This window comes from Candoia aspera, chromosome 2 (genome assembly GCF_035149785.1).
Source record: "Candoia aspera isolate rCanAsp1 chromosome 2, rCanAsp1.hap2, whole genome shotgun sequence".
NCBI classification, from domain to species: Eukaryota; Metazoa; Chordata; class Lepidosauria; order Squamata; family Boidae; genus Candoia; species Candoia aspera.
Genome location: NC_086154.1, coordinates 16,073,582 through 16,096,141, shown reverse-complemented (window position 1 = coordinate 16,096,141; position 22,560 = coordinate 16,073,582). Strand labels below are relative to the sequence as shown.

At 43.4% G+C, this 22,560-nt stretch overlaps 1 protein-coding gene across 1 annotated transcript; it reads left to right on the top strand.

The window, feature by feature from the left end:
* The first annotated feature begins 8,342 nt into the window (after positions 1–8,342).
* Positions 8,343–22,181, top strand: LOC134489923 (vomeronasal type-2 receptor 26-like). The gene is made up of 6 exons (XM_063292800.1): positions 8,343–8,461; positions 9,024–9,315; positions 11,034–11,873; positions 17,106–17,333; positions 19,384–19,510; positions 21,277–22,181. The coding sequence occupies exons 1-6, from the start codon at positions 8,343–8,345 to the stop codon at positions 22,179–22,181; spliced, it is 2,511 nt and encodes an 836-aa protein (XP_063148870.1).
* Positions 22,182–22,560: the final 379 nt, after the last annotated feature.

Here is a 22,560-nt window from a genome sequence, read left to right as displayed (position 1 = left end):
GAAGAATCTTGAGTCACGCTTCTTGAGGCACCCATTAGCCACAATCTCAACACTAGTCTTGTGTTGTGTTAATATGAACAAGGCTGATATGAAGCCAGACAAGAGGGAGACTTTTGCAAACTTGTTGTGTCTTGCAGCACACCTGCTCTTCAGCAGTCAAAAGTGTGTCTAACTTTGGGGAGCTGATTACATCTCCCTTGCAATTATCAAAATTATTGCAATTTGAACTGTTGTTTCTAGTTCCTAGAAGGTACATACCATTTTTGATGATGATGATCATACTCAGGATTGGTAATAACTTTTTGTGCACCAAATGCAGAAAGAGAAATATAACATACATATTTTGGACTATTATGGTGTAGAGCAGGGGTCCCCAAACTCTACAGCTCATCAACCCCTTTATGAAGTTTCAGATGGTTCATCGACCCCCAGATATTTATAATATGAAAATAATTTAATAAATACTACTTTAACTAATAGTTCTATGAATAATTATAGTAACAACAATGACAACCCCTTGGATAGTAACACCAACCCTTGGGGGTCAATATTAACCACTTTGGAGAAACCTGGTGTAGAGAGTAAAGAGGATGGCCTTGACAGAGAGAGGGGAGATCTGTTTTTATTTATTTATTTTCTTTCCCACCTTTTTAATATATATCACTCAAGGCAGCGAACACACCTAATACCCCTTCCTCCTCCTATTTTCCCCACAGCAACAACCCTGTGAGGTGAGTTGGGCTGAGAGAGAGGGACTGGCCCAAGGTCACCCAGCCGGCTTTCAGGCCTAAGGCGGGACTAGAACTCTCATACCACGCCTGATTGGCTCTTGGGCTGAGAGAGAGGGACTGGCCCAGGGTCACCCAGTCGGCTTTCATGCCTGAGGCGGGACTAGAACTCTCATACCACGCCTGATTGGCTCTTGGGCTGAGAGAGAGGGACTGGCCCAGGGTCACCCAGTCGGCTTTCATGCCTGAGGCGGGACTAGAACTCTCATACCACGCCTGATTGGCTCTTGGGCTGAGAGAGAGTGACTGGCCCAAGGTCACCCAGCCGGCTTTCAGGCCTAAGGCGGGACTAGAACTCTCATGCCACACCTGATTGGCTCTTGGGCTGAGAGAGAGGGACTGGCCCAGGGTCACCCAGCCGGCTTTCAGGCCTAAGGCGGGACTAGAACTCTCATGCCACACCTGATTGGCTCTTGGGCTGAGAGAGAGGGACTGGCCCAGGGTCACCCAGCCGGCTTTCAGGCCTAAGGCGGGACTAGAACTCTCATGCCACACCTGATTGGCTCTTGGGCTGAGAGAGAGGGACTGGCCCAGGGTCACCCAGCCGGCTTTCAGGCCTAAGGCGGGACTAGAACTCTCATGCCACACCTGATTGGCTCTTGGGCTGAGAGAGAGGGACTGGCCCAGGGTCACCCAGCCGGCTTTCAGGCCTAAGGCGGGACTAGAACTCTCATGCCACACCTGATTGGCTCTTGGGCTGAGAGAGAGGGACTGGCCCAGGGTCACCCAGCCGGCTTTCAGGCCTAAGGCGGGACTAGAACTCTCCTACCACGCCTGATTGGCTCTTGGGCTGAGAGAGAGTGACTGGCCCAGGGTCACCCAGCCGGCTTCCATGCCTAAGGCAGGACTAGAACTCTCAGTCTCCCGGTTTCTAGCCCAGCACCTTCACCATTACACCAAACTGGCTCTTACAGTTACCAGAGCAACAAGGAGGGAAACATTGCTTAAGCCCAAACAATGAAGGAGGAACACGAAAACACCTCAGACACCTCCCTAATACACATTAATATAAGAGGGGGAGGAGGTAAGCCAGTGTTTCTCAACCTTGCCAAGTTTAAGTTGGGTGGGGAATTCTGGGAGTTGAAGTCCACCCATCTTAAACTTGGCAAGGTTGAGAAACACTGCGTAAACTATAATCAGACTTGCAAGGTTATGTACTATAGCCAATCTTAATCAAAGTAATTAATGTGGAATTGATTTCTTGGTCTGATCTACAACTTGGGGCTGGCATAGGGTCAAGGGTTAGGATTTATCCTAACTGGGAGGAAGACAGGACTCTGCCTGAGAGCCCAAAATGTCTCCATAACTGGGTTTGCGCATTCCAATTGCAAAGTCAGCTTCTTACTTGAATTCCCTATTGATGCTTTCACTGGGCTTTTGAGAGAAGGAGAATCTATTGCTTCTTTCTTTCTTGCACAAAATGATCTTTTTCCTACCGTTGCCTCATTTGCCTTTGTGGGGTAGCTGCAATCAAGGGACAAGACATCTCAAAACTGTGAATGTTCTCTAACAGATCAGGAGATTATCTCCTTGCTGGAGTCATACCCACGAGGATGCATGCTTTATCTAATGCATGCTTTCACATCTGACCTTGCACAGGACTTCTTCCCCATAAGTTAGCTTTCCTTGGTTTTCAACCAATTCTGCTCTTGCCTGATGCCGTCAGCCTTCTGTGTTCCGCCTCAGGTGGTGGAACAGGGTCTAAGGAAACGGTTTTCTAATATGGGAGAAATTGTCAAGGGAAAGAGGGGGAACTTTTTACTGTATTGAATCACAGGCAAAGACAAAAAAAACCCTATTTGTGTGGAGATATTAATCAAACATGTTTCAAGTGCCCATATTTCATGGAAGCAGTCCCCAATTTTCCACCTGCTCCAACAGTAGAGAATCCTCTACTTTTGGCAGCGAATTCCATCCTCTACACGTGGTAAACCAAAATTCTCGTTTTTCTTTTTGGTAAGATTTAGGGGATATTGATATGTTTAAAAGTTATATATATGAGGGGCTGAATGTGCCCTTTTCTTCAGATAACTGGGATAGGCTGGCTTGTAGGATCTACACTGCTGTTTTTTTAAGAACTTTGAATTCCACCAGGTGGCGCCAAACACAAAATAGAGGCCCAGGAGGTTGGCCAAATGCTAAGAATTAAGGAAAAGCTTTTCCCAGAGCTCATAACTAAGCCCAGAAGTTTATGAGTATGAAAACCATGTCGTAAAATTGGGTCGGATTTGCTTAATGGTCGCTTCACTTAGCAACCAAAATTCCGGTCCCAACTCTGATCGTTAAGCGAGGACTACCTGTATTTACCCATCCTTGAACAGGTGAAAAGCTGCATGAAATTTGCAGCCCCCGCTGCTGCTCTCTAGTCTGCCTGCCTCAGTTGTTCTGACTCACTTCTGAAGGGCGCTGTCCTGATTAAGTGTGGACAGGGTGTGATAGGCAAATTGATTGGTCGATTGGTCTGGCTTCACTGCTGTTCACCAGTCAGTGGGAAAAATCTGCTAATTACAGCATTGCAGCAGGATTGAGACATGTCTTTCTGCAGGAATCTGTCTATCATCTCAGGCTCCTTCCTGTCCTCCTCCTTTTACACACCATTTTGTGGTAACCTGAGTTGAATCAAGTGTTTTAACAAGACAGATTGGAGTGAGGAAAGCAGCTAAATCATAAGCAGGACTTGGCGTCCTTCCCTTTCCCCTTCCTTTCCTTATGCATGCAACAAATGCTGGCTTCCATATTCCTCTGTGCTCTATTTGGGAAGCAGTGGAGGCGGGGTTTGGTCCTGCCAGTCTACTGTTATACTACTTCAGCAGTGACCTAAGCTGGTAAGGGCCAAAGAGTTAAATGGCCTTATGCGAGAGCTGGACCATAAGGAAGGCTGAGAGAAGGAAGATCGATGCTTTTGAACTGTGGTGTTGGAGGAAAATCGTGAGAGTGCCTTGGACTGCCAGAAGATCAAACCAGTCCATCCTCCAGGAAGTAAAGCCAGACTGCTCACTTGAGGGAATGATATTAAAGGCAAAACTGAAATACTTTGGCCACATCATGAGAAGACGGGACACCCTGGAGAAGATGCTGATGCTAGGGAGAGTGGAGGGCAAAAGGAAGAGGGGCCGACCAAGGGCAAGGTGGATGGGTGATATTCTAGAGGTGATGGACTCGTCCCTGGGGGAGCTGGGGGTGTTGACGACTGACAGGAAGCTCTGGCGTGGGCTGGTCCATGAAGTCACAGAGAGTCGGAAGTGACTAAATGAATAAACAACAACACGCTACTGCTGGCTGAGCAGTTTAGTGCTATTGCGCAATTCTGACTGTTGCCTGGCACAACAGTGCTGTGTACATTAGCAACGGACAAGTTTGAACCAGGGTTGGAGGGGAGAAGGAATCTGTCAGGCCCAGCCCAAGAACTTCAGAAAATCAATCCAGCCAAACTTCAGGTCTTTATTTGCTAAAGCTGTACAGACAGAATCTTGCCAGACTAAAGCTACTCTACCCAACCCAAGGGAAAATAACCTGGGAAGGCTGTAGGGCGGGGCTATTCCGAACCTCTTAGTCCTCCCACATTCCAATTCTGGTGTCTCCTTTTATCTTGCCCTCCTCCTTGGAATGTGCTCCCTCCTTCCTGAGAACAGCAGCATTACTGAAATCCACCACATCACCTCCCCTTTCAGAGACACCTTCACAACATCTTCTCTGTATTAGCCTGAAATGACCAGCACGTGCTGCTCTGATCCCATCCACTACTGATCACCTGACTTGGCCTCTGACATAATGAGTGGCAAAGTGTAATAGATTTTACACACCTTGCAGTTGTCATCAGATGCTGTTGGAATAAAGGGGGAATTATTATTTTAACACTGGTACAGCTTAGAATGACTTAAGTCTGTCTCACGTGTGGGCAGGGGATGAAAGGTCAGCAACCTCATTGAGATGGAGCAAAGCAGTTGTCAGGGTTGTTTGTGCTGTGATCAGGGACAAGTGGAGATGTGGCCTGAGCTGAGTTTACATTCAGGCCAATTTATTGTCCCCCAATAAATTCCTGTGCCCTTATAAACATTTAGAGATGAAGTCCAGCCTAGAAGGGAACACACACTGACAAAAATCAACTTGCATTCCAATGAGGTTGTGCCATTGTTTACTTCTCTGGCACCTTCCAGATGAGCTGAATTCCAGCTTCAGTCATTCACAGGCAGCATGACCTGGATCTAGGGAGACAAAGTCCTTGTGCCGTTCACCTGGAAGGAGCCAGGTTGGGGAAGCCTTTTTAAGATCATGCAGCAACTAAAAGCCAGGCCTCCTTAATGGATCCAACAGTGAAGAGTTTGGATTGGATCTCCAGGCATATGAATGCTGGCAGAAGGGCAGGAGTAAATGCTAAGAATAGAAATGGTAAATGCCAATCCATCCAATTGATGCCTATCAACCTGCCCATCTCATCTTTTTGAAAAAAGTTTATTTAAATTAACAAAATGGGAAACTAAGCCACTGCTCCCGCCACAAACTATACAGGTAGTCCTCACTTAACGACCACAGTTGGGACAATTTTGGTTGCTCAGCAAAGTGGTCTTAAGACTGCATAGATCACCTTCTTTTCTTATTCTAATAAAAGCCCAGCATCATATGGTAGACTGAGATCCTTGTTTTCCTCCCCCTCTGCAGCAAGTCTGAGTCAAACACAGCTCATCCCCAGCCACTTGTTTCACAATCTGAAAACTATGAAAAGGGAAAGGAGGGCAACAGCAGTGTAAATCCCCGTCAGCTGAAATAGGATGTTTTGTCCAGTGTCGTGAGCCAGGAGGGCTGGGAAGTAGAAGTGGTGGAGTGTAGAGAACATCGGGAACAGCCTTGAAGGACAGGAGAAGAGCTGCTGCCATGGGAGGGGTCAGATAAGAGAGGCTTGTGCCCAGGCCAAGAAAGTAATCCAAGAAAACATCTCTGACAAGCCCCTCCCTAGTTCACACACAGATAAAGTGAGGGAAGGAGAAGCACATTCACACAGGCAAGATTCTGTTTCTGTAGCTGTTCCAGTAAAAGTAGTCCTGGCCTATATGGCACTGATTTCTTAGTCTGGCCTACCTTGTAGAGCTGACGTGGAGGGAAGAGACTGGTGGGGCATGGGGACTGTTGAAGAGTCTGCAGAAAGAAATAGGCCAATGTTCTTCCAATGTTACCATGTGAAAGCTACTGCAGCATGCCGTTTATTCATGGGAACTAAGAGGCAATCGCCTATCCTGGGTCAAAAGTGACCTTGTGCCATCATCCCAATAGGAACCAAAATGGGAATATATCAGTTTAGGGAGAACTGGGAAAAATTGTACCTGGACTGTTGTGAAGACAGTGATTGTGTACTTCTGGAAAGATGTTTGTGTATTAGATTTTAAATGCTGGTTCAGTGAAATTAGTCAGCTCACTTAGCTTTTGAATTAGCTTTGTTCTGGTGGAGAGGCAAGACCAGACAATAGGATTCAGTTTCCATATGGTCTAGTGTAACACAGTATTTAAATCTGAATTGTAATGATACATAATTAAGGCTTTTATAATGAAGAAAAGTAGCAACATCTTGACATGCTAGTTTCATGTTTTGGATTCATGAACTGTTGGACTTCACATTTTAGAATTGGGAAATTTGGGAGTCCTGTTTTGTTTTTAGCTTTTTAACTTCTCCTTTTTTCTCTCTCTCACTTCTTGTTCTTCTTTTTAGTAACCTTTCTCCTAATAAATCATAATGTGCATCTGAGTTAGTTATTAACTGTTGCCAAATGCAATGTTTTCATAAAACTCAATATTTTTTTAAAGCCCAGTAGAATCCAGGTTTCTCTGGATTGCTCTGAGGGACTAGCCACCTTAAAAAAATTAGTGACACTGATACCAAATTCCTCACTTTTCCCAAAGTAACTTTTGGGGGAGTGTTGGTCTTTGTTTGGTTTTTTAATTTTTCCAGGAGAACACTGGGCACATGGTCCATCTGTGAAATCAGGAGCTTTGGATTGTATGACTTGTGCTGGACTAAAATTCCCATCCTTCCTCAACCAGCAGGCACAGAAGGAATTGGGGTTACACACATTTGGAGGATGTCAGACTGGGGAAGGCTGGTGTGTTCCCCCATCTGAGATCTTGCTGTTCTAGGGTTTTAAATCGGTTTCAATGGCTTGGAAAAGCTTTCCCCCCAAAATAGGTTTCATAGCTCAGGGATTGAACCAGCATTTAGGAAGTGAAACTCTAGGCAGGGCTGCTTGCTATTTATAGCAGAGCTATGTGGAAAAGTGCTATGTGTGGAGTCCTTGGTGCTCTCTGAGCTTGGTTGTTTGCTGACATTTCGCTGCCAGATTAGGCAATTTCTTCAGTGCTAGAAGGGAGTGGGGTGATTTGGCTTGGTCTAGGATGCTCCCAGTCAAAACTATGGTTGAGTCTGTCCGTGTGTTGTGAGATCAAGGAGTTCTCGTCGTGTCTTCTGACTGCCGGTTGGTGTTCGTGGATGCCCTCTGCTGGTCTTCTGCCTGTCTGTCCTGCATAGTGGCTGTTACGGTCCTTGCAGCGTCTGTTGTAGATGGCTCCTGCTTTTTGGAAGAAAAGAGGACTTCTTTCTGACAGAAGCAAGAATACACACTCCCCATCATCCTGTTTAGATCCTTCCTGTAGACCAGTGTTTCTCAACCTGGGCAACTTTAAGATGTGGGGACTTCAACTCCCAGAATTGCTGGCTGGGGGATATTGGGAGTTGAAGTCCACACATCTTAAAGTTGTCCAGGCCGAGAAACATTGCCCTAGAGGGTTTACTTTTATGATGCTAACATTAAATTAAAGGCTGTGAAAGAGGCAGAAGAAACTGAGCTGGCAAAGTACAGGCTGTGGTTTCCAAGGACAAAGGAAGGCAGGCATGATGAGGACCCCAGCAACAGAGGAGCCATATCTTTTTCTGATCTTTTCTTTCTGTGTGACAAAAACCTATGCTGGAAGAAGAGAGTGAGGAGAAGAATGGGCAACAAGGTGGATGTGGCAAGCTTCCATTGGAGATGTTTTCTAACAAAGTTTTTGTCAAAGTTCACAATCCCTCCAATGTTCCATAACAAAGTACGATAGGACTCAGGTGGACTTTGGCAAACATATTTTCTCCTGCTGTGCATGCCTGCGTACAGCTGCTGAGCATGTGTGCAACTTTTGGGGACGATAACATTTCTACTGTAATTATCAAAATCACTGTAATTGCCACTGTTGTTATTTGTCCCTAGCGCCAAGATCTTTGAAGGTTCTCAGGTGTCCCTTTAGATGATGATGGTGATGGCACTCAGAATCACTAATAATTTCTTGACCAAATCCAGAAAAAGAGTTGTAGATAATTATACCCATGGCTACTATGATTCAGGCTTTGGATTCCCATAAATTAGGAGTTGGGTAGGGTCAGTCAGTCTAAAGATCTGAAATGTGTTCTTGAGTACTAAAAGTAAGCTTTCTGCGAAGTCAATATATTTTTAAGAAATGATGGTTCTGCTATTACTGCTTTATCTGCCTTTTGGGGCAGCAACCACTAAAAAACCAGGTCAGTCAAGACTACGAATGTATTCTTATAACTATTACCAACTGGGAGACTACCTCATTGCTGGAGTCATACCCATGAGGACAACTGTGTATCCAACACATATTTTCAGATCTGACCCTTCCCGAGACTTCTTCCCGTAAGTCAGCTTTCACCTTGTCTTCTCCAATTTAGCTCCTGCTTGCAGCAACCTCGGTTATTTTTTCCAGTGGCAGTATACTCGTAGATACCCAGTTTTGGAGAAAAAAATGCTTTGAAATATGAGAGATGTTACAAAGTAGAAAGAGAAAATGCAAAGGTTCACATGGGGATATTAGTGAAGTATAATCTAATGGCTAAAGTATAAGGTTTGTGATCACTGAGAGTTGACACCAACTTGATAGCATTTCATCAATCAGCTAATGGCCCTTATTTCCACATGCAATCCTGCTTTTTGACACTTATTCTTGGAAAGTGGCTGTCCACACTTTGCTTTTCACTGAGATTTCAGGGATGCTGATATTTTAAAAAGCTACCACCTCGTGTGTCCTCCTCTTCAGGCATCTTGGAGCTCCCTTATCTCGGATGCAAATGTACCATTTAATAGCCGTTGAAGGAGTACATTCAGGAAAATTTTCAGGACAGTGATCTTTTTAGCTGAAAGAGCAAGCTTAAGAAATAGCATTTAAATTGGCTGATTTCCTGTTTAATTTTTATTCTAGGTTAGTGGAAAGGAACTTCCAGCATATCTTTGCCATCTTAATGGCCATAGAGGAGATCAATCAAAACCCTCTGCTGTTGCCCAATATTAGTCTTGGCTTCAATATCTATGAAAATTGTTTCAGCACAAGGATAACCTATGAAGCCACCATAGATTTACTTTCTCCTGGCCATTGGATGGTCCCTAATTTCAAGTGTGGAAGGGAAGACAGCCTCCTGGCTGTGATCCAAGGAGGGGACTTTGAAACCTTCTTTCAGATGGCAACCATGTTAAGCATTTACAAGATCCCCCAGGTATGAATAGTCCTAGGAAGCAGGTAGACTGAGCCCCCAGACAGGGTTTCTCAACCAGGGTTCCATAGAGCCCTCAGGTTCTGAGAGAGGTCACTAGGGGCTCCCTGGGAGGTCACAATTTATTTTAAAAACTATTTCAAATTCAGGCAACCTCACATTAAAGAGATAAGTTTCATTCTTTATTTTTAGTTACTTCTACTTTTTAGTAACTTCTGGTCTATATTTGAGCCTGAACGTGCAAGGATTCCCCAATGCCTGGAAAAAAATATTTCAAGGGTTCCTCCAGGTTAAGAAGTTGAGAAAGGCTGCCCCAGAGAGTCCACATTTCAGTGGACCACCTGCACAAACTCTGCAAAATTTGAAAACCAACATTGTGTGGACACTGTAGAGTGTGTCAGCTCCTTTCCTGTTAGTTAGTTAGTTAGTAAGTTGTTGTATATAAAAGTATGAACTCACAGAATTTGGCTGGTGGCTCTGGATTTCTGCCAGAAGAAGAAAGCCCGTATAGAATGGAATTCTGAAGACCCCCCTTACACCTACAGAATTTCACCCCATAAGGAACAAGGGGCGGAAGTCTCATACATTGTTCTTTTTAAGGATGATGGTGGGAAAATAATTGTTACTCTATGGATTTGGCTTCAGAATGTTTCTCTAAACTTTCTTTGGGTACTACTGATTACATATTTTCAGACTAGCAGCTTCCACAAACATCTTGCATGCAACTTAACTGATATAAATATATTTTAAAGCAATATCAGAAATATGGAAGAGGGAGAAATGTATTTGTGCTCAGTTTTTGTATTCTGCATGTCCTGAAACTGTACACAAACTGGGGTGTGCTTCAAATGTTAACTTTTTTTTTTTTTGGAGATATGGTTTACAAACTTAAATATTTCAATAAACACGTACATACATAGAATGTGTGGACTAGGGGGAAATATGCAAAAATATTTGATTACAGAAGATCATTTGTCAAAGTAACCATATACGAAAATGCATATCTTAGGAAAAATGTTTGTTGTTTTTATATAAAACACATATGAGATATAATAAATTTAGCAGAATTAAAAACGCAATCCAGACCAGTAAACCAAAATGCAGAGCAATTCGAATTTTAAAATTTCAGATAAGCAATAATAAGCAATTGAGGCTTGTATGTAAGATTGCCTTTTGGTACTTTTCCAATTCTAAACATGACTTGGTGTGCAAATTGTTTGCAAATTATTGTAAATCTACAGCAATTTAATATGGATTTTTGAAAAACATTTTAAGCATTCCGAAAAATGGCAGACAGATGGGCTTCATTATCTTTTTGTGGGATACTCAGACACTCAGTATACTGATATTTATTATCCTGGAGCTGCTGCTACGAGACAACTAATATATTTTAGAAATAAAAAAAATGAACAGCAATGAAAAAAATATACTGAAGAACAACGTACGCATTCATTTCTGTTAATTATATTCTTGTAGTAAAAGCTGATACAGATCTGCTTGGAAGAGTTGGTTCAATGGTCCTTATAGGATTTTTTCCTGGAATAAGGATCCCACAATTAAGCTAGACATCTACTTTCTTCTCAGTAAAGCTGAATGAATCCAGGGAGATTCATAGATAGCTCTTGATCAGATTTCACAGAGAAGCTAAAACCATTTTAGATTTAAAAAAAAAAGTCTGAATGCTATTTTCAACACTAAGCATTGATTCCTTTCCTCACTAGCTCACTTATGGCTTTGTTAACCACATTCTGAATGATAAAAATCAATTCCCTTCCTCTTACTGGATGAGCCCAAAGGAAACCCCACAGTACATGGGGATCATTAAGCTGCTCCTGCATTTTCAGTGGACTTGGATTGGACTCATTGCCCCCAAACATGATGGCGGAGATTGGTTTATGAGGACCATTGAGACAATGGTCTTTGGGAGTGGAATCTGTGTAGCCTTCACGTTCAAGATTCCACAAATTCATATTGAAAAGATTGATCATTTATATGAGGATGCCTTACGTTTTGTTGCTCTCCTTACACACTGGACAGGCAACGTGCTCATTTATTATGGGGATCCTGACTCAATGCTTCTGTTGCCCCATATGTTGCGCAACATTGAAGAGGGCAACCAAGCCCCTCTGGGGAATGTTTGGATCTCCACAGCTTTGTGGGGTTTCACCTTAAGCACAACTTTTGGATACTGGGACATCAAACCTTTCCATGGAGCATTAACCTTCGTCATCCAGACAAACCAAAGATCCAAATTCCATGAACTTATTTTGATTGAAGATGAATATTCCCTTGAATCCAATTGGTCAGAAATATTTGACTTCTGTGATTCCAACTATAGATTCTCAAGGAAGACATGGAAAAGGGGCCTTGTGAGAAGAAACTTGGCAGGCCTTGCCCCAGCTTGGCACGAGAAAGGAATATCTCCTGAGAGCTACAATATCTATCTTGCAGTGTATGCTGTGGCACATGCCCTCCAGATTATCTTCACATCCTTATCTAGCCATATAGTCATTCCAGGAGAAGACACGGTGGATCTTCCAAACCTTCTACAACCATGGCAGGTAAGGGTGAGCTCCACTTAAATTACAACTGAAGTGAATCTTGCATGCTGGATACCCTTTCTTTTCAGGAATCATTTTATTTCACTCCAGCTCTGGGAATTTCTTCAGCCTGCCATTTGCTTCCTGCCTAGTTGGGAAGTCTGGAGTTCACTGTTAGGGAAAACATGTGTTTTGCATGCAGGAAGCACCAGACTTGGTCCCTGTATATTCCTTTTTTAAACAAGCAGGTGATTGGAACAACCCTTCCTCATCTGCTGGGCCTGGAGAGCAGTCCCATACAGACTCGGTTGCCCTCCTGCGCTGCTGATCATAAATTCCAGAATGCCAGTGAGGCATCACCATTTGTTGAGTATTTGAAGTGTTGTAGTGCTTGTATACCTGGAGACTGGGAAAGGCTGAAATGGAGAGCATTGGACTAGACAAATGACCAGGTCTAAGAATGTTTCCCAAGACTTGTTCTGCTATGGAAGAGGTATCATAGACTTCTGTGGGGGAGGAGAGACATGATGAAACATGAGTTGTGGCATCATGGTGCAAATCCTGTGACTTGCACATCCCTATCTAGCCTCCTGGCAGTTGCGAGAAAAGAGAAGTTTCATCAGTTAAATTGAGCTTCACTGAATGTGGGAGACATATATGAATGGACAAGGTTTGTGTTGTAATGCCATGGTTCATCATTTTTTTCTGCATCAGTTAGTAGCTGATACCTATGAGTGGGAACTACTTAAACCAGGTTGTGAGCCAGGACACAGGGTGGCATCAATGTATATTTCTTAATGTGTCATACAAAAGAAAAGTAATTGAAAAGTCAACCTTTTTTTCAATGTGATCCATGCAACCATGTACAGAAGACCTTCCCCACAACCTCTCAGTAACCATGTTCATATCACACACTAAAGCCACACATCAGCCAATCACATTTTAGCGCTGAATGTTGGGTGAGTCCAGCCTGTGGGGTTAGGTTATGGCTTAGTGGGTCATGCAAACTCAGAAACTGTTTGATGCCCTTGTAAGATTTTGTTTGTTTGATTATTGTGTTTTATTTACTGTAGTATTATGAGCCAACATGAATCTTCTGTGATTGCAGGAGGAATAAACAAACAAACAAAGCTGTGTAAAACCGTCATTCAGTTAACCATGGGGAAACATCTGAACAATATCCAGTATGTCTGAGCTGATATTTACTGACCAGAAAAGTGATTCTGGGTGGCTGGGAGACCCTGTAATGAAACGTCTACAGAACGTCCCATTGTTGTAGACAAGACAACCTCATGCTGGAGTCATTAGGAAAGGTACTGAAAATAGAACTGCTCTATCAGAATGTGCTTATAAAATATGTCCATATTTGGAGCAGTATCTTTGGTTTATTAAACTTCATCAAAGATACCATGGAGAAGGTACAGAAAATAAAGCCAGAATAACTTCCTCAAGACGAAAACAGGGCTAGCCTTATGCCCAGGAAGAGTATGGCAGCCGCTTTAGGCAGCCATTTGAAAGAATGGCAAATTATTCATCCTTAGGTAAAGGTAAAGGTTTCCCTTGATGTAAAGTCCAGTCGAGTCCGACTCTAGGGGGTGGTGCTCATCTCCGTTTCTAAGCCCTGGAGCTGGCATTGTCATAGACACTTCCGGGTCATGTGGCCAGCATGACTACACGGAACGCCGTTACCTTCCGGCCGAAGCGGTACCTATTGATCTACTCACATTTGCATGTTTTCGAACTGCTAGGTGAGCAGGAGCTGGGATTAACAACGGGAGCTCACCCCGCCGCGTGGTTTCGAACCGCCGACCTTCCGATCGACAGCTCAGCGGTTTAACCCGCAGCGCCACCGCGTCCCTGTTCATCCTTACTTTGCTATTTATTGAATGTTAATGAAAGGGATAGATAGGGAGAGGAGCTTATGAGCTCTCCTGCCTCATCTGCTGATATTGGTTCACTATAGACCCAACAGTATTAGTATTTTTATTGTGTATGGGCTTGCATCTAGGAACAGTGCAAGACCTGTTTTTCCCCATAATAACCTGTGAGGTAGAGATGGACTGGCCCGAAGTCCTGCAGTGAGATTTGAGAGCAGCTAGAACCTGGGTTTCTCCACCTCTCGTCCAGCACCTTCACCGCTACCCCACAATGGCTCCTGGGCTGAGAGGAGGGACTAGACCTGGTTAACTCCTGGGAGGGAGTTTCTGTGGCTGAGGGGGGACTAGAACCTGAGTCTCCCCATTCTTAGTCCAGAACCTTCACCAGTAGACCACACTGGGTCTTGGACTGAGAGAGAAGGACTAGCCCAAAGTCCCCCAGAGAAGGTCCATGGCTTAGGGGGAAGTAGAACTTGAGTCTTCCTGTGCCTATCCCACTACTGTATACCATACTGGTTCTTCTGCACCTGTGATGGAATGTGAGGATGACCTTGGAAGATGGGGGGAAGAGATGCCACCTAGGGCAGGCCCACAACTAGGGTCTGTGTCACCCAGGGCAAACATGGATTCTGTGCCCATTTTGGCACCCCCCAGGGCTCATTTTGGCACCCCCCCAGCGCCTCACCCAGGCCACATGCCCCGCTTGCCCCCCCTAGTTGTGGCCCTGAGCTAGGGAACGTTCAGATAAAAGAGAACGGAGCCCGCAACAGAGTAATGGCCACAGAAAGAAACTTAGGAAGGGCCCGCCCTGATTACTCAAGCGGTAAATAGGGAGGGCGGGAGATCTGTACTTTCAGACTTGCAAGATTCTTTCAATGTAGCCTTACGATAAAGTAGAATTAGCTGAACTGGTTGCGTTTCCTGTCTGGTCAGCCTGGGAGGGCTGACAGCACCCTCTCCAAAATGGATGCAAGTTGTTGCTATGACTCTGGCTGCGAAGGACAGGTTGCAATCTTTAAAAGCTGTTTAGCTTAAGAGAAAAGGTTATTAGCAGGGGCGTGTGAGAGGTGCATAAAAGTAAGCAATGGTGGGTTGTGAAAAGAATGGGTGGGAAAATGTTCTCTTCCCTCACTCATAATACTAGAATCCAGGAGGACAGGCAGCAGAGTTGTCCACAGGAAGTGTAAATAGATCAACCTGATCATTTGTGTGGCTGGCTCTCCTTTCTGTACCTTTTGTAATCTTTCCTGAGGTACAGTGATACTTGTACAAGGGCTAGTGATATTAATAGTTTTACTTCCAGCCTGTTTCTGAATAATTATTCCTCAGCATGATTTTTTCTTGTTTTGCAGCAGCCCACACACTGGGTTGTCATTTTCATTGCACTATCCTCCACCACTGATGCCATGCTGAAATCCATTTCCTGTTTGGTTCCCCACAACATCAGACCAACATGTGGTGTGAAAGCAGGAAGCCTTGTGGGCTAAAGAACCCCGAGGTTCTACCCTGGTGACACTTCTTGGCATATAGACACTTCTGCAAATTCAGGGGGATTACTCACTGGTGCAATGTGGAAAATTTAATTCAGCATCTGGCATTCTTAAGGGGGAGCCGAACTCTTTAACTGGTAATAGCTTCATGGCATGGGACCCGGTTATTTGAGGGACCGCCTCTCCCCAATTTCATCTGCCCGTCCTACCAGATCCAGCAGAGAGGGCATGTTATGGGTTCTGCCACCTTGGGAGCTACATTTGGCAGGCCCTGGGTGGCGGGCCTTTTCTGCTGTGGCCCCTGCATTGTGGAATCTTCTCCCCCCTGAGGTGAAGTTGGCCTTGTCCCTGTTGAGCTTCCGAGGTCCCTCAAGACCTAGTTATGCCAGCAGGCCTGGGGACCCCAGGGGGTGGGTGAACTAGTGAGGTGGCTCCCTTATTTGCAACATCCCTTCATCTTTTATTCTTTGTTTTACTTGGTTTTTATATATTTTTATGGACTTATTGATAGTTTTTTGCTCTTTGAACGCTACCCAGAGTCACTTGTTTGTGAGATGGGTGGCTATACAAATTTGGAAAATGAATAAATAAATAATAGGAACTATTTCAGATACTCTGATATGGAGAAACCCAGCTCTGCTAAGCCTGTAATGTCAGAAGGCGCATAACCGTCAGCACTGAAATAGACAATGTGAGAAGGACGCCTGAGAAGACTATTATGAAAACAGCAAGCAGGAGTTCATAAAGGATAAACCTAACGAAAGGGCAACTACTAACACATTACAATGTACATTATAAGAAACAAACTGAAGATTTAACTGTCTGTTGTGTCTAACATTATCTATCTGTCTGTTTGTCTGTCTGTCTATCTATCATCTCTATCATCTATCTATCTATCCTCTCTTATCTATCTATCTATCTATCTATCTATCTATCTATCTATCATCTATCTATCTATCATCTCTCTCATCTATCTATCTATCATCTCTCTTATCTATCTATCTATCTATCTATCATCTATCTATCTATCTATCTATCTATCTATCTATCTATCTTCTCTTATCTATCTATCTATCTATCTATCTATCTATCATCTATCTATCTATCATCTCTCTTATCTATCTATCTATCTATCTATCTATCTATCTATCATCTATCTATCTATCATCTCTCTCATCTATCTATCCTCTCTTATCTATCTATCCTTCTATCTATCTATCTATCTATCTATCTATCTATCTATCATCTCTCTTATCTATCTATCTATCTATCTATCTATCTATCTATCTATCTATCTATCTATCATCTATCTATCTATCATCTCTCTCATCTATCTATATCTATCTATCTATCTATCTATCTATCTATCTATCTATCTATCATCTATCTATCATCTCTTTTATCTATCTATCTATCTATCTATCTATCTATCTATCTATCTATCATCTCTCTTATCTATCTATCTATCTATCTATCTATCTATCTATCTATCTATCTATCATCTATCTATCATCTCTCTCATCTATCTATATCTATCTATCTATCTATCTATCTATCTATCTATCATCTCTCTCATCTATCTATATCTATATCTATCTATCTATCTATCTATCTATCTATCTATCTATCTATCTATCTATCTATCTATCATCTCTCTCTCTCTAATCTGTCTCTCTGTATAATACAGTATTATATCCTTAGTTTCTTAAGCTTTAGAGAAGTTGCTCTTTGTCTTTTTTATAGCTTTGTCTTACAGATTCTTATAAGGACTTGGTTTCTGTGAGGGCCCCACGTTCCAGAGAAAATTAACACAGATAATTTTCCAGACAGTATCAAACTGATTTACCTGACCGTTTTTTTTTGTTGTATTACCTTTCTCATTCCAGCTTCACCCTTTTTTGAAAACTGTCCACTTTAACACTATCATCGCAGATGAGGTATTTTTTGATGAAGATGGGGAGTTCGTGGCCAACTATGACATTGTGAACTTGGTTGTCTTTCCTAACAAGTCGGCTGTAAGGAAGACTGTGGGAAAACTAGAGACCCAGGTCTCTTCGGGGCTAGTGATGAGCATTCAGGAAGAGGCCATTGTGTGGCCCAGCTGCTTTAATCAGGTGGGAAATGGACGTATGCTTTACAAAGGCATTCAATGTAGTAGTTAAAGGTGTGAGTTAAAATTCAGGTGGAATTCATCAAGAAACCTTAGTCAACTACTATCTCCCAGGCAGGGCCCCAGCTAGGATCTGTGTCACCTGGGGCAAACATGGATTCCACTCCCAATTTGGCGCCCCCCCCCCAGCACAGCGCCCGGGGCACATGCCCCAGTTGCCCCCCTAGTTGCACCCCTGCTCCCAGGTGTAACCCTTTAGGAGTAAAGTAATATTGGATGATTATAACCAATCTTAACACATTGTTGTTTATTCGTTCAGTCGCTTCCGACTCTCCGTGACTTCATGGACCAGCCCACGCCAGAGCTCCCTGTTGGTCGTCACCACCCCCAGCTCCCCCAGGGATGAGTCTGTCACCTCTAGGGTATCATCCATCCACCTTGCCCTTGGTCGGCCCCTCTTCCTTTTGCCCTCCACTCTCCCTAGCATCAGCATCTTCTCCAGGGTGTCCTGTCTTCTCATGATGTGGCCAAGGTATTTCAGTTTTGCCTTTAATATCATTCCCTCAAGTGAGCAGTCTGGCTTTATTTCCTGGAGGATGGACTGGTTTGATCTTCGTGCAGTCCAAGGCACTCTCAGAATTTTCCTCCAACACCACAGTTCAAAAGCATCGATCTTCCTTCTCTCAGCCTTCCTTATGGTCCAGCTCTGTCAGCCATACGTTACTACAGGGAACACCATTGCTTTAATTATGCAGATCTTTCTTGTCAGTGTGATGTCTCTGCTCTTAACTATTTTATCGAGATTTGTCATTGCTCTTCTTCCAAGGAATCTTAACACATACTTCACACAAAATACCTTGATTAGGCATAGCGAAATGTAGGAAAGTTCCTTTGTTACTGAGAAGATATGGAAGAAATATTTTGCAACAGCTTGAAATTTAAGAGATAAATAGCATAAGCTTTCCTGGATCAGAATCTATTTCACAGGGCCAGACCTCGCAATAGACATGGGGAAGTGGCTGCCTCAGACAACCACTACTTGAAGGCAGCAGTAAGGGTTGGGGAAGAGAGCTGTGTGTCACGTGGCCTGTCTCATGCCCTCTGAGCAAGCCTACTACGGCCTCCAGGTGTGTCAGTGTTGAAGTTTGTATTCAGTGTTGAAGTTTGTATATAGAGCTCTAAAATCTGGACAACCATTGGATGGCCAGAAAGAGACACAGAAAATAGTAAGCCAAACATTGTGGGTCAACAGTGAAACCCTAGATATCTAGAAGAGACCTAGAAGGCTTGTAGGATATACAGGTAGTCCTCGCTTAGTGACCACAATTGGGACTGGCAATGCGGTCACTAAGCGACATGGTTGCCAAGCAGAAAATCACATGACTGTGATGGCTTACAATCTCACTTCCCCTTAGGTTGTTAAGCAAAGCGACACAATCACTAAGTGAAAAATCACATGACCGCAACTTATGATTTTACTTCCATCTTCTGTTTTAACTCTGCTTGTCGCAAACTGGTTGTGAAGCATGTGAACTGCAATCACATGACTGCGGGACCCTGCAACGGTCATAAATGCAAGGATTGGTCGCAAAGTTATTTTTTAGCACTATCATAATTTCGAACGGTCGCTGCATGAGGCAGTTGGTAAGCGAGGACTACCTGTACACTGATTCTTTTAGTTAAAAACCCAGAAGTCAGAGAGATGGAGCCAAATACAAAATCGTGATTCAGTCAGACTAACAGTATTAAGAAATAAGCAACCCAGTGCCCTTGAACGTATGAAGTGAGGGGCCATAGACCCATTCATTGTCCCTCTACCCCAAAACAGATTCTTGATATTCTTTTAAGTAACAACAGTTGGTCCCCTTTAGCACAGAAGGGTCCAGTACTGCATTCCTCACTGTGGGGCTTTCCAGTGTGTTGGCCTTCATGTGTCATAACCCCTAGGCTGTGTGGCAAGTCAGCTGGGGATTGCTGATATGGAACCCTCCAAGCTTATTTGCACAGATAGAGCACAGATCCTCAAGCACTCCTGTTTCCTTGATGCTCTTCAGACAAGGCCTCGTTCTGTCTGTACCGAACGCTGCCAACCGGGATACCACAAGGTGATCCCCGAAGGACGCCAGGTGTGCTGCCATGATTGTGCCCCATGCAGAGAAGGGACAATTTCTACCCAAACAGGTAGGTTGCTCTGAAAACATGGCAAGCGTTGGGTGACCAAAGGCAGATTCACTGAGAAGTTTTTTCTGTTGGTCTTACACCAAGTATAGTCATATTCGCACATTCAAATCCAGAGTTTGTACCCTAACTTTAAATGTTCATATGGAGCTCTTCTGATCCCATGCAGGGCCCAATGCATGCTTTAAAAAGGAAAGCTCCAAGGAAGCCCCAGTTAGAATCTTTCTCCTGGTGCTACCAGAGGTCCTAGACCAGCTAGACCATCTTTTCTCCACTGTGATCTGTGGTGGCCTTTGACTGTTATGATAAAACAAATATTTAAATAAACAAACAAACAAACAAACAAACAAATATTTAAATAAATAGGGTGTATCATTTTAATTTCAAAAGAAGCAGCTGTGGGGCTGGTGTTTTTATGACTGGTATTAGTTCAGAAGAGAACTGGGACTGTGTAAAGCATTTGAAAAAAGCACTGTGGCACATGGGCACAAGAGAAGATAAAAATGCTTGCATCTCTTTGGAAAGCTTGGTGTGGCTGTTTTGCCCAGCTATTTCTATAAGCAGGCACATGTACAGCTACTTGGCTGGTGGTTCCTTCAGAAGTGCTGCCCACCATAAAGTCTATCAGAGGGGGCCCTGTTCCTGTTTGTTCTATCTATCTATCTATCTATCTATCTATCTATCTATCTATCTATCTATCTATCTATCTATCATCTATCTCTATTATGTGCCATCAGGTTGTTTTTGGCTCCTAGCAACCACATACAGTGGATAGATTTTCTCCACAACTATTTGTCCCCAAGCTGGTTTTTCAGATCTTCCAACGGTGCACTCATTGCTATTGTACCTGAGTCCATCCATCTTATAGGCACTATCTAAAGCAGGGTTTCCTAATCTTTTTGCCATCCCACCTCCCTGTAGTGTAATCTTCATGTATGCACCTTCCCCAAAAATCCAAACACCAACATGAACAGAAAGGCACAATGAAAACAATACAAATGAAACTTTGGGAAAGGTGGATTTATTGTAACTACGTAACTAAAAGGTTCTTCACACCTCCCCGGACTCTGTTTGCACCTCCTCAAGGGAGGTACACCTCATAGTATGGGAAACTCTGGTCTAAAGCATACCTCCTCCTCCTCTTCTGTACTCCAGCCATTGCAGCAACATACTATTATTTCACCTTCACAGCTCTAAGAGATTATTAAAAACCTCACAGGATTGGGAGATTTATGGTCAGAAGCTTCCAGTAAGGTCAAATGTTCAGAAGGCTATTTTGTTTGTGTTCTGCAAATTCACAGAGAAATGCATACAACATATACTGAAAACCTGGATTGAATATGCTTCAATTTCCTTTAATGGAGTGGGATGAAAGATTTTGTTTTGCCAGGACTTGTAGCAACTTTGGCCAGGGCACTGACAGAAGGACAGTTTTTGCACTATCCTATTGATAGACACAAGATGTTCTCTGCATGCTCCCAGTATTTTGACATCAGTTGGCATAAAACAATAGTAATTAACTTTACCCTGCTGGGTGAGCGATGAGGGGTGGAAATGCCAATGAGATGGAAGTGTCCTCTGCAGTCAGATGCATTAGTATTTGCTCAGCCGATTTCAATCTCTAGGTATGGCTTCTTCTGTGAGATTCCCATTCTAGATTTTTGATGCTCTTTAAGAAATTGCAGTAAAAGGCAGAATAAAGGAGAAAATGTCAATTATGGTGGAAAAATATCAGGAGGTGAAGTTGCTAAATATATTGTGTTTTTCAGATACAGATGATTGTTATGAGTGCTCTAAAGCTCAATATCCAAACAATGGCAGAGATCAATGCATCCCCAAGATTATGGTCTTCCTAGCCTATGAAGAACCTCTGGGAATCACTCTGAGTCTCTTCGCCCTGTGCTTAAGTCTAACTACAATTCTTCTTTTGGGAATCTTCATTAAATACCTAGACACACCATTGGTAAAAGCCAACAACCGAAAACTCACCTACACCATCCTTGTCTCCCTCCTGCTTTCCTTCTTGTCTTCCTTCCTCTTCATTGGCCTTCCTCAGAAGGTGACTTGCCTTCTGCGCCAAACTGCCTTTAGCATCATCTTTTCTGTCGCTGTCTCTGCTATGCTGGCGAAAACTCTGACTGTGGTGTTGGCATTCATGACTACAAAGCCAGGAAACAGGATTAAGAAGTGGCTGGGGAAGAATCTGGCAATGGCCATTGTATTCTCTGGGTCCATTATTCAGTGTGGCATCTGCTTGGCTTGGATTGGAATTTCTCCTCCCTTCCCAGAACTTGACACCGATTCCCAGGTTGGACAGATTGTACTGCAATGTAACGAAGGGTCTGTCACTATGTTTTATAGTGCTCTTGCCTATATGGGCATTCTGGCAGCCATCTGTTTCACTGTGGCATTCCTAGCCAGAGAATTGCCAGGAGGTTTCAATGAAGCCAAGCTGATCACCTTCAGTATGTTGGTCTTCTGCAGTGTTTGGGTGTCCTTCGTGCCAAGCTACTTGAGCACCAGGGGCAAATACATGGTAGCCGTGCAGGTCTTCTCCATCTTGACTTCCAGTGCTGGGCTAGTGGGTTGCATCTTCCTTCCCAAGTGCTACATAATTGTATTTCAGCCCCATCTCAATACCAAGGAACACCTAATGATGAAAAGAATGAAGTAATAGTTTCAGAATATATTCCGTGGTGAAGGCTTTTTCAGTGAATCTTCTGCTGTTGGTAAGAAAGCCAACCTTTGGATTATAAATGCATGCCAATGAAACCACCAGCAATTATATAACTACAGTGACTCTTCTTTGTAATATTTAAAGAATGACACAGCGCATTACTATGATGAATTAAAGTGTAAGATCATCATGGCAGCGAGGACTTACCATTTGTTGATTTATTAAATATTGTAAAGTCTCACGTATGATATTCAGATCTAATAAAAACGAAATGAAAGAGCTATTTTTCTTGTTACGAACACACTGACTTTCCCCATTACCAGAGAAATAGATCCTCCCAGTCATCATATGCTGTTTTGACATTTCCAGTGACTGT